Source organism: Hemiscyllium ocellatum, chromosome 13 (genome assembly GCF_020745735.1).
Source record: "Hemiscyllium ocellatum isolate sHemOce1 chromosome 13, sHemOce1.pat.X.cur, whole genome shotgun sequence".
Classification (NCBI taxonomy): domain Eukaryota; kingdom Metazoa; phylum Chordata; class Chondrichthyes; order Orectolobiformes; family Hemiscylliidae; genus Hemiscyllium; species Hemiscyllium ocellatum.
In genome coordinates, this window is record NC_083413.1 from 25,642,512 (window position 1) to 25,655,651 (window position 13,140).

At 41.7% G+C, this 13,140-nt stretch overlaps 1 protein-coding gene across 1 annotated transcript in view; it reads left to right on the forward strand.

Moving 5' to 3' along the window:
* Positions 1 to 10,664, forward strand: part of p3h2 (prolyl 3-hydroxylase 2) — a 160,142-nt gene extending 149,478 nt beyond the window's left edge. Inside the window, exons 12-15 of the mRNA XM_060834648.1 lie at positions 1,365 to 1,482; positions 2,020 to 2,095; positions 4,788 to 4,928; positions 7,304 to 10,664. Coding sequence (XP_060690631.1) covers positions 1,365 to 1,482; positions 2,020 to 2,095; positions 4,788 to 4,928; positions 7,304 to 7,396 — 428 coding nt within the window. The 3' untranslated portion in view covers positions 7,397 to 10,664. The remainder of the gene's footprint in view (positions 1 to 1,364; positions 1,483 to 2,019; positions 2,096 to 4,787; positions 4,929 to 7,303) is intronic.
* Positions 10,665 to 13,140: the final 2,476 nt, after the last annotated feature.

Here is a 13,140-nt window from a genome sequence, read left to right on the forward strand (position 1 = left end):
TTATCTAAAAACAACAGAGAAGCAGCAGGTTAAACCAGCATGTGTTTGAGAGTTTTTGGATCGAGCGATGCAATTAATTGCAGTGCTCCAGCTTGTTCCTCCCCATGTTCCCTTCAAATATTTATCCAAATCATTTGGGCGGCACGGTGGCACAGTGGTTAGCACTGCTGCCTCACAGCGCCTGTAGACCCGGGTTCAATTCCCGACTCAGGCGACTGTGTGGAGTTTGCACGTTCTCCCCGTGTCTGCGTGGGTTTCCTCCGGGTGCTCCGGTTTCCTCCCACAGTCACAAAGATGTGCGGGTCAGGTGAATTGGCCATGCTAAATTGCCCATAGTGTTAGGTAAAGGGGTAAATGTAGGGGTATGGGTGGGTTGCGCTTCGGCGGGTCGGTGTGGACTTGTTGGGCCGAAGGGCCTGTTTCCACACTGTAAGTCTAATCTAATAACAACATGCTGTAAGAGAGAATCTATTTCCTTGTGTTCTATCTGGTTTGGTAGTGAATACTGTTCCATCAGTGTCCCTCTGGTTACTGAGACCGTGTAACAGCAAACTTTGGCTCCTTACACAATCACAAACTTCAGTCTCAGCACATAATCATCACCCTCTTCCCTGAAGCCATTGTCTCCATTTTCCTCTGCACCCTCTCCAAGGTCTTGACATGGCTTTGAAAGTGTGTGGCCCAGAATTGGTCACAATCCTCCAGCTGAGGCTTTACTAGAGTTTTACTGCTGAGTGAGGTGTTTATAATGGTCACCAGGCTGGGAAAGCAGATAAATGTTCCTGTGTCAATTTTCTCACGTGTTGCTATTTCTAATAGTTTGATACCCAAGGAAAAGAACAGGCAGAAACACAGTTTTCCCACATGTTGGAATGCCTGCTTATTTGTCCACTCCAGCTCTCTGAACTGCCTGAACACTACTGTCTTTAAGGGACACGTACATACATACATACAAATTGAGATCAGGAGTAGGACACTTGGCTCCTTGAGTCTGCTCGGCCCTTTGCTATGACCATGAATGATCTGAGTGTGCACCCACAGTCCCTTCTGCATGTTCCAGCATACCATTGCCATTGTTTGCCTGATCATTGAACTGGAAAAATGCCATGATATGAATGAAATTGTAGCTTTTCAAATCTGATGAGTTGTGAGAAGGGAGCGTGGCTTCATGATCAGATTATTTATGATCCTAGCGAATGGCCGAGCAGGCTCAGTCCTACTCCTGATCTCAGTTTGTATGTATGTTTGTATTTGTATGTGCCAATTAAAGAGAGTTGTGTTCAGGCAGTTCAGACTGGAGTGGACAAATATTAGATTTCACTCTAAGATGTGCAGTGGGCTCATGTTTTGAACATACCTTTCAGGCCAACAAGACAATCGTAATGATCTGAGCCACCCAATCCATGCCGATAACTGCCTCCTTGATCCAGATGCCAATGAGTGCTGGAAGGAACCACCAGCTTACACTTACAGGGACTACAGGTAATGGGGTGTACTATCAACTGTATGCATATAGGGGTCAATGGTAATGGGGTGTACCATTATCTGCATGCATACATGGGCCAACAGTAATTGGGTAATCTGTGTGTCAGTGTGGATTACAGGAAGTGCTGCTGAATGTGTCATCATGAGATAACTAAAAGAACTGCAGATGCTGGAAGTCAGAAACAAATCCTAAATTGCTAGAAAAGCATAGCAGGTCTAGCAGCATCTGTGAAGCGAAATCAGAGTTAACATTTCAGGTCTGGTGACCCTTCTATTTTTGTTTCTGATTTACAACATCCACATTGCTTTTGGTTTTATCTAATGAGGTGAAGGTGGCCAATGAATGATGTGGAATGAGATTTTATTCCATATTTATGAATAAATTTAAATTAATTGGCTTCTACAGCGGGATTTCAACTCCTGTTACTTGGATTGTATCCATCTCTACCCCCCTCCTGGTTATATGGTCTATTTACCTTTAATTGCATATGTTCCCTCTCCCTCAGTGACCTGTCTATATTCCTTTGTCTCCAGTGCCATCCTGTACCTAAATGGGGATTTTGAAGGCGGAGAATTTATCTTTACCGAAATTGATGCGAAAACCATCACGGTGAGTATGATGTCTGTGACCTTGAGTAATGAGCAGTGTTTATTGTTCATTTGTACCTTCTGATGGATGAGTAATCCTGCTGGGTGTCTGAGCACTTCCTCATTCAGGTCTGCATCAGTGGATTCTGAACATGGAATTATACCACAATGATGCGCCTTAATATTCCTACAACTCTTAGCTATTCCTGATTTGGAAGGAAACGCTGATTGAGTCAACAGACCTTCTGTCCCCAGATACTTTTAATTCACTCCCAGTTCACAGTGCAGTGTGCATCAATTGTGCTGACCATGACGGGTTTCCAACTGAAGTAAGTTTCGAATTGACTTGAACTGAAGTGGCCATGAATGCAATTGGGAAATGCATTGACAAGCTCATTGAAGTTTGATCAAAATAGTACTATTTCTTGACAAAGGAACAATGCCAATAGCCTCCAAACTCCAGAAAATAAAATGATCAAGTAGAGTAAGCATGGATCTAATATATTAGGATATTAAGAAGGTAGTTAGTAAAATATCACACATCAAGCTACTTATGTAATAAGAAAGTTGTGTTGGAGGTGGTATATTAGCATGGATAGAGGATTGGCTAACTAATAGAAAACAGAGGGTTGTGATGAGAGGGTCATTTTCAGGATGGTCCCCTGTAACTAGTGGAGTGCCACAGGGGTCAATGGTCAGGCCACAATCATTTTCAATATGTGTTAATGACTTGGATGAAAAAGTGAATGTACTGTAGCCAAGTTTGTGCATGACATTAAAAATAGGTGGGAATACAAATAGTGAGGATAGCACAGTGAATTAAGTGAATGAGTGCAGTCTTGGCGAATGTAATATAATGTGGGAAAATGAGGTTATGCACTTTGGCAGGAACAATAGAAGAGCTGACAATTATTTAAATGGAGAAATACTGCAGAAGGCCACACTAGAGGAATTTGGGAGTCTTTAAGCATAAGTCACAAAGCTAGGATCAAGTTCATGAGGCAAGAGGGAAGGCAAATAGAATATTCACTTCAAAGAGAATAAAGTATAAAATTGAGAAAGTTCTGCTGAAACTATACAGGACTCTTATTTAGAACACACAAATACATTTGAGCCCCTTTTCTACTGGGGATATCCTGGCATTGGAGGCAGTCCAGAGAAGGTTCACTTGTCTGATACGTAGTACGGAGGGACTGTCCTATAAGGACAAGTCGAATGGATTGGGCCTATACTCATTGTAACTTAGAAGAATAATGGGTGACCTCATTGAGACATACAAAATTCCTGGGAGACTTGACAGGATAGATATGGATAGATTATTTTGCCTTTGTGGGAGAATCTAAGAGCAGAGGTACAATCTCAAATTAAGGGGTCACACATTTGTGTAAGAGAGAAACGGAGGAATTTCTTCTCTCGGGAGTAATCTGTAGAATTCTTTACTGTAGAGGTCTGTTGAGATGAGTTAATTAAATATATTCAGTGCTGAGATAGACAGATACTTAATCAGTAGAGGAATTCAGGGTAATGGAAAAAGGGCAGGAAAATGGAGTTGAAGATTATCAAATCAGATGTGATCTCATTGAGCACAGTTGATGGGCTGAATGGTCTGGTTCTATTCCTGTATATTACTAGCTTATGTCATATCATTGTAGAAGAGAACTATGAGACTGGACATTATTAATGGAGAAGGGTATGGGCTGGCGATTACCCTTGGCCTGGACTGGAAGGTACTTGATGCCTTAACACTGGAGTCACTCAGAACTAGAGGAAAATGTCTCTGCTGGTTGGAATCCTTGTGTAACTTTAATGCTGAGATAGATAGATTCTTTATCAGGAGAGGAATCCAGCCTTATAGGGAAAGGGCAGGAAAGTGGAGGGGGGGAGTATTGAACCTGCCGTGATCCTGTGGGGGAGCAGACTCAACTGGCCACAAAGCCTGCTTCTGTTCCTATTTCTTATGGCCTTATGATTAGGAGCAGGCCAGAGACTAGGTTTTCTGCAACAAGTAACTCAGCTCCTGACTCTGTAAAGCCTGTCCACCATCTCCAAGGCACAGGTCAGACTTGTGATGTCATACTCTCCACTTACCTCAATGACTACATCTCCAACAACACTCAAGAAACTTGACATCCAAGACTTTGCAGCATAGTTGGTTGGCATCACATCTACTCCTTCCACTGTCGATGCTCAGTAGCAGCAGTGTGTACTGTATACAAGAGAAACACTGCAGAAATTCATCAAAGATCCTTAGACAGCATCTACCAAATGCACAACCAATTCCATGTATAAGGACAAGGGCAGCAGATATGCACCACCACCTCCATGTTCTCCTCCAAGACATTCGCTGGCATGAGTTGGAAATACACTATTGTTCATCCAGTGTCAATGGGTCTAAGTCTGGAACTCTCTCACTAATAGCATTGTGGGTTGACCTACACCGCAAGGCTGTTAGCAGTTAGATGAAGGCAGGTCATCACCACCTTCTCTTGGGGCTATTAGGGATGGGCAATAAGTACAGGCCCAGAGGCAAATCTGACATCCCATGAATGATTTATTTTTTAAAAAACTATTCTAGGAACTAGCAAAAGTGCATTTTTCTTTGACAAAAGAGAATGGTTTTCTGGTTGACTGGGTATGATGTATTTGTTGGAATGTTCCTTATAATAAATTTTTGATATGCATTTAGTCTCTGATTCTTTGACCTTGCTGCGCAGGCTGCAGTGAAACCACAGTGTGGTCGAATGGTTGGATTTTCATCTGGAGAAGAGAATCCACATGGAGTAAAAGCTGTCACCAAGGGTCAGCGGTGTGCTGTGGCTTTGTGGTTCACATTGGATCCGCTTTTTAGAGAATTGGTGAGTCGGTCTGAAACTGTTTGATTCAAAGTCATTCTTGGATTCTGGTGCATTTGGTGAGAGCAGGTACATCCTCAAAACTGATTCCTCACAATGAGCCTGAACTGCATTGGTGACTGGCTGTGCAGGTACCAACAAGGCTCTATAGAAATTCATCCAATGGAGTTGGGAGGAGAAAGAACAATCTATTGAGGTATTTCCCCCTTTTTTGTGTCAGGATTTTCCTGCTAAGGACATTCTCCAGAGTTACTTCCTATGGCTGAGGGAGTCCTTCTGATGACAGTGTGGCTTTAGACCTTCCAGAGGAACTTCTAATATGCTGTTTAGTACCAGAAACATCCAAGTAAAATGGCGAACAGCAGCAATTCTCTATTGCAAAGTGAAAGGGCTCCGTAGATTGTGTTCCAGAGATTTGGATATCCAAGAAACTTCTTCACAATCCTGAAATTGCTTCCCAATGATATGACTGCAACTATCTTAAGCAGAATCTGGAACAGGCACATTGAAAACCCAGACTGGTGTCACACCAATGCTGTGTGCAGACCTTGTATTTATTTCTAATCCTCCCACACACACACAGTCTATCACCACATCAAAGATCAGATGTCCTCTGATGGTCAGTATCATGACCACTCGATGGGACATTTTTTCATCTTTGTTGTTTCTAAGCTAATATGTTACTTATTACCTGAGACATGCATGACCTGCAGGATGTAATGACTGCAGCGTTTTTACCAATCTGCACATATTTTACAAGCCATTCGTTATCTCTTAATTTCTGCATAGAAGTAACTCAGGTTACTGAATGCAAAAAATAAAACTCACATCAACCCTGACCTAGTCGGCCAAATATTCCAGCTCCCAAACATAATGATGGAAGGAGAGAGTCAGGAATGTGGTGACCTCTTCCCGTTCCTTGGCAATCACTTGTCACAAAAGGCCACTGTTGATGAGAAGACCCAACACCAGATCAGTTGTCATAGCCCAGCCTTCCACAAACTATGGCAGCGAGTCTTTGGCAATAAGGACCACTGCCAGTCAGTGAAACATTTTTGTGTGGATTTCAGTTCTTGTCACCACGCTCCTGAAATGCACGGTATATCAGTGACAGGCAATACTGTGAGAGAAATTCCATCAGAAATGCGACTGGCACGTTCTCCTGATTCAGTGGGAGGCTCATTGAACAAATGCTGATGTTTCTCTTGAAGTCAGCTCCACGATCTATCTGGGAACAGTCCTTGAGGATTAGCGGTGACAGACTGCTCGCTGTGACCACAAAGCTGAAAACTCACTCCCCAGCTAAGTCCTGCTTTCTCAATCCTCAAACAGCCTCTTATTCCAGCAGATGATAAAGACACTCTGAAGCTCTCCTTGAAGCATTGACATTGATGACTGCAAGGGGATTGTTACAAATTGTTCAAAATGACAGAGACATGTCGATTGAGCTGCATCGCTCTTTGAATCCAAACATAATGACAAGGCAGGGCAGCAGCAGAGAGGAAAAGGAGACCAAAGCTGCTGTCTGAATCCCACTGTCTCATGGGACATCCTTCCCCATGTGCCCAAAGAATCCTCCAATGCCCAGGATGATCCATGACAGAAACTCAATGACCATGAGTGTACCTGTCCCTTGATTTGAGTTACAGCTGATGACAGGATTATGATAGGAGAGTGATGGGGAGCAATGATATTGACAGATCTCTGTCTAGTCTCTGCTCAGGTATTCAATTCAATGGGTCTGACATGAGGCATTCTGTCCCAAATTCACATTGAAGCCTTGATAGCTGATTCTGGTTCATGTTTGTTGGTATTCTGTCCTAGAGGGGAGATTCCAGTTAACTCGCAAAAGCTTCGTTGAAATGGTCCCATTTACTCCTGTTCTTCTTGCTTTGGGTGGGGTACATTCATCTGAGAGACTCCAAGGAAGCTTCTCCACATTATTTCTCTTTGCTTTTTGATTGTTGTTGTACTTGTCATTCTCTTTACCAGTCCCAAGATGTTGCGCTGTTAGGGGGGGTGGGGAGGGAGAGGAGTAGGCTCATTGGGGAGGCAGGGATTATATGGGGGAGGGTTGTGGGGATGTTGGGCAGGGGCAAGTCTGGGTATTATGGGGATGTTGCGGAGGATAAGGTGTGGGGGAGGAGGGGTGCAGGACAAAAGGGGTTGAGAGGGTATGGGTGGGGTGGGAGTGATTGTCAGCCGGGGTGAATGTATGAAGATTTGTTGCTTTAGCCATTCCCTGCTCCCCACCCCCACCAACACACCCCCAGTAATTTCCCTTGCTACTGGAGCTGTCCTGCACCTTCCTGAAGGAGTTAATGCAGTGACTGAGTTTATATCACCTCAAAGGTCTTCTTCCTCCTTTTCATCCTCAGGAAAGAATCCAAGCTGATGAAGTGGTTGAGTTAATATCACTGGCTGAGAGACTGGACGACAAGCTCATCATAAACCCAAGGGATGAATTGTGAAAAATTCTTCATTCATATATTTATTTAATCTTCCCAGCAACCTTAATAGAATGTTCTAATTTTCTGTACAAACTGTAAAATTAAGTTGTTCAGAGATTCTTTTCTAGTGTTGGTTTTTGCAAATTGAATTTTATTGTAAGCTGATAATTGCGTTGTTTTAGAGACTGAATTCTGGGTTTTCACTAATATTTGAACTGGATTTTGCTATCAGCTGTGAGATGTACGTTTTAACACACAGTAACCCTCAGGGAAAAGAACAAAGCACTTTGTTCAGCTGAGATTGAGGTTGTACACCAAAAGCTTGGGACTGGCTCTGTACAGCCTCTGCAAACATTAGCAATGAGACTGTGTACTGTTGCTCTGGGATTGTGGGGGTGAACCACCCTGATAGCACCACCCTGAAGGTGTAAAGGGGAATTACTGGACTGCATTCCTGTGGCTGAAAATCTGGAAATGAAATGCTGGTACTGGTAAAATTCACCACAAATCTGTCAGATTGTTGACCCTTTAGTGAAGGAGACCTGTTGTCCTCACCCACTTAGGATCTGTAGGTGAGCTGCAGACTCCGTGTGCACCACATTGTCTATCCTCTGATGTGGTGGACAATGGGCTCTTGTGGAAAAACCACCTCTCTGCATGTGAGATAGCCTCCCTCTGGACTTCAGTGACTGGTAGGAGAGGTTAACACCACCAGGAATGAGTAATCACCAAGAGCTGCACAGAGTTGCTGACCCTACCGGCTCAAACCTTTGGGCTTCTGAGCATCCCCTGGTGCCAGTCATTGTCAAGAGGCAAGGACAAGGTTAGAAAGACAACCTCTCTGTCTGCCCCAGGGGCTCTATACCATGCGTTTCCATCTCAGTCCAGCTGATGGTAGAAACTTGTGGTGATGGTTGAAAACATAGCATGAATTTACTTTGAAGGGACAGGGAGGCTAAATCTACCTCTGAGAGACACAGCAGCCAACCAGTTTATACTGCCCATCTCACCAATGGAAGATCAGAGAGGGTCCAAGAGAAAGGAAAAGCTCTGACTACTAATGGGTTAACAGTGACCAATTGGTTTAGTAGGCAGCCACCCCTTCCAATATTCACACATTGCCAGTGTCAGGGGTGACTGCCAGTGTTAGAGAGACACGTGAAATGTCAGAGTCTTGTGCTGTCTCTGCCCCCCAAAATGGTGAGGCATTGTATCAATTTGTTAATCCCACCCCATGAGAATAGGAATGCACGTGCTCAGCTAGGTGCTTTGTTTTTTCATTAGCAATAGTTGTGTTATTACAAGAGAGCTGCATTACCATCAGAATGTAAACATGAGTACCCAGAGGACCCTGGTGAGCACAGCCTGTCAAACATGTGCAAGGCAAATGGACAACATACATTTAGATCTAATGTCATAGTTTGTCAGAAGCAGTGTCCACTGTGATACAAAGAGTCCCACAAAAAGCAGGGTTCGCCATTCTGATTTCCTTCCTTTTGGGCCTGAACTCGAACTTCACAACTACACCACACTCACCGGGAGCCTATGGTTGGGTTATTGTGGGAAAGTAATTTAAAACTTCACTCGAAAACAATATATCTTTTGAGACTGGGCCTGAAACAGTTTGGTGTGGGGGTGGGGTGGGTAGCTTTACTCTGTGGCTAATCCTCAGCTGGACCTGTCCTGGGAATGTTTAATAGGGACAATGTAGAGGAAACCTTACTTTGTATCTAACCCTGTGCTGTACCTATCTGGGGGTGTTTGATGGGCTCAGTATAGAGGAAGATTTACTCTATATGTCAACCCAGGCTTTACCTATCTTGAGAGTGTTTACTGGAGGCAGTGTAGAGGGAGCTCTAGTCTGATTTAACCCCATGTTTTACCTGGTCAGGGAGTGTTCGAGATGCCTGTGCACCTGAAATCAAAAACTTGCTACTGCTCAACACTAATGGGTCTCATCTTAAAAATAGAAATTTCACTGTTTAAAAATTGTATAGAAATTGTGGTCTGGCTTCCTGAGGGTGATTGTGTTCATTCTTCAATGGGAAGTAATACATTATCTTGTGGTTAAGAAAATATTATTTATAAAATAATTATTTTGTAGATATTATTGAAAATTATTTTTGCAAAATGAATCTACATTAATCTGTGAAATGTGTGCAAATTCTGTTCTTGAGATTCCCTCAAGTGTTATCATTATTGTGGGTTTTCACTGAAACAAGTTTGAACAATGTGATTGCTTTTGTTGCTATGTTTAAACAGCTCCTCCCTTTGAAGTTGCTGCTGTGACATTGGTGGCAGTAGATAGTCCAGATGGTTAAATATTTGTACATCATGACCCACACTTTGCAGAAATCCGTTCACCAACTTTACTTGAAAAATGGAATCTGTGATACTGTCTTGTGGTATATTATTCAGTGACAGAGGGTGGGAAGTGGGATTCAAGGATCAGTATTACTGGGAACTGTATTGTTCTCAAATTGGAGGAACAATTTAAGCTTTACGATCAAAAACACAATTTCCAAATTTGCAGTGACACTTCAATACTGACTTTCTCAATTTTTAGATTAATTTGAAGACATTATCAACTTGCAGAAATGGCTATAATTTCTAAAACTATTTGAACAGGCCTTTATGGAGTGTTACATTTTAATAATAAGGATTTATTATTTGGAATCCAGAGTCAAATGGATTTGAGAGTATGAGTTTGTGGTGATGCAGGTTCGTGAGGACATTGAAAAAGCAAAACTGCACAAATAGAGTTTCTGATGAAATGTTAGATTTGCAAAGCAGTTGGGTTATGCTGGAACTTACTACCACAGACATTGGTTAAGGCAAGGAGCACAGAAGTGCTTAGGGAGCAGTAGATAAACATGAGAAAAAAGAAGCGTGGGATTGAAAGTTACGCTGATACAAGAGGAACAATGGGAGGAGGCTGAAGGGAGCATGAACACCGGCAAGGACTGATTTGGGCCAAATGGCCTATTCAGTGCCCTACATCTTCTGTAACTGATCCTTGACCTTCACCCCTTTTGCTGTCTGTCTGAATTGCTCCACCTTGTCCCCTCTCTGTACCAATCCTTCTTGCTACTTGCCCATTCACTTTGCGTGTCTACTTTGTTCTCATTCATTTAGCTTTTATTCTAAGATGCTTTAGCAGCTGGGAGGGTACTGAGGAATGTTCATTGTGTTATTATACTTTGATGCAACTTTTACTGAATTCCAGTTTTTTTCAACACCATGAGAAAGGTGAGAAAACGTGATCCTGCAAATAAAATGTTAAAATTCAGTGTGCTGTGTCCAACTGAATTGCACAACAAACATCACTAAGGTGAGTTTAATAAATGACCTCCATAAAAGATCCCTGAGGAAATGGTGACCATAACATGGTAGAATTTAGCGTTCAGGTTGAGAGTCACAGATGTTGGTCAAAACTGTGCTCAGCTAAACAGCAGTAAATATAGAAGAATAAGGGCACTCTTGGCTGTGGTAAACTTTGAAAAGAGTTAAGCAGAAAAGATGCTTAAGAACAATGGCAGACATTTAACAAAAAAAGTCAGGCTTCACAAAGATATAGCCCAATGAGGAAGGAGGTTTCTAGGAAAGGGATTTTCTGACAATTAATTAACTCAGAAGTTAAGAATCATACCAAATTAAAAGAAAAAGCATACAATGTAGCACATATTAGTGGTAATCCAAAGGATTGGGAAATATTTTTTAAAACTTGCAAGTAATATAAAAGTTTTTTTAAATACATAAAAAGAGAAAGGCTAAGGTGAAAAAAGAACTCTTGGAGAATGAGGGTGGGGAAATAATTTCATGGGGAATCTGGAAATGGCAGAGGAGTTGAATAAGTACATTACATCCGTCTACATGGTAAAAGATACTAATCACATCCAAAAATATTAAATCGAGGGACAAAGGGGATTGATATGTGTGAATAAATACAATAACTATCACAGAACTAAAGTACTATGGAAACAAATGGAGCTAAAGGTAAATAGGTCCTCTAAACCTGACCGAATGCATTCTAGAATATTAAACGTAGTAACTATAGAGGTAGTGGATGCACTGGTAGCAACCTTCCAGGTAGCCTTAAATTGTAAAAACTATAATTTCTCACTCCCTACTTAATAGAGATGTTAAAAATGTAACTTAGGGCCCTGTTAGCTTAACGTCTGTTCTTGAGAAAATATTGCAATACATTATAAAGAATATAGTAGCAGAGCATTTATAAATTGATAACACGATCAATCTAGATCAGCATATTTGCATGAAGAGGAAATCATGCCTGACAAATTCTTTAGAATTTTTTTATGGAGGTAACAATTATGATAAAGGGAAACCAGTGGATACAATGTATTTGGATTTCCAAAAGGTATTCAATGCAATACCACACCTAAAGCTGCTTATTAATGTAAGTCCATGGTATATTAGTTTGGATAGAGGATTGGTTAATTATGTTACTCTTGTACATTCTGACATCTCTCAGCATAATGCAAAGCCTTGTCTGTTCTCCCATTAATGCTCTTTAGCAGTTGCATGTTGATTGCTAATAGAAGACAGAGCTGGGAATAAATAGGCATTTTCAGGATGGAAACTGGAGTGCCATGGACTGCAATTACAGGGTATTTACAATATATGTTAATGATGTGGATGAGAGAAGTAAGTGTATTATAGCCAACTTTACAGATGTCACAAAAATAGGTAGGAAGGCAACTGCTAAAGATGACACACAGAAGTCTACAGGTTAACTGAAAGGGCAAAAATTTGGTAAGTGGAAGATCATGGAAGAAAATGTGAGTCTATACACAATATTCTTTCTACCAGAGGATCTGAATATTATCTAAACAGAGAAATCTGCAGCACAGAGGACTTTCTTTTGGGGAGGTGGGTTGAGGGAAGAGGGTGATGGTGAGATTTGTAAGCTTAGTGTGTTACAGGAAAGGCAAATGGACTTCATTTCAGAGGAACTTGAGCAAAAACAGGGCAACTCTCACTAGTTATACAAGGTACTGCTCAGACCGCATTTAGAATACTGCAAGTAGTTCTGGACCCCTGACCTTAGGAGGCTGGCCAGTGAAAATTCAAAAATTCATCCCACTATGGAGATAATCTATGAGATGGTGAGGAATATACTTTATTTAGAACAAAGAGAAATGACCTTATTGAAACATAGTTGACAGGGTAGATTCTATCCACAAAGCACAAGTCAGGAGTGTAATGGAATACTTGCCTGGCTGAGTGCAGCAACAATACCCTTGAAAAACTTGAGACCATCCAACACAAAACATGATTTGCACAACATCCATAAACATTAGTCTCTCCAACACCAACACTCAGTACCATGACTGTGTCCCATTTATAGATTCACTTAATCAGCACCTTTCAAACCCAAGACCACTACCATTCAAAATGAGAAGTGCAGCAAATACATGAGAACAGTGTCATTTGCAAGTCTCCCTTCAAGGCCACTCACTATCCAGACTTCAAAACGTATTGCCATTCCTTCATCAATGCTGGATTAAAATCCTGGAACCCTCTCCCAAACAGGATTAGACTCTAGTAGGAAGACAGTAACCATGGAGAGAGAACAAGATAATGTTTTCAGTCTAGCATATTCAGTACAGATTCCAGCATCTGCAGCAATTTGCTCTTACAGTGGTTAGATTCTACCTATAATAAATGGACAATAGTTCAAGGCAGCAGCTTACCACCACCTCAAAGGCAAATGAAGATAGGCAAAAATTGTTGGGCTAGCAAGC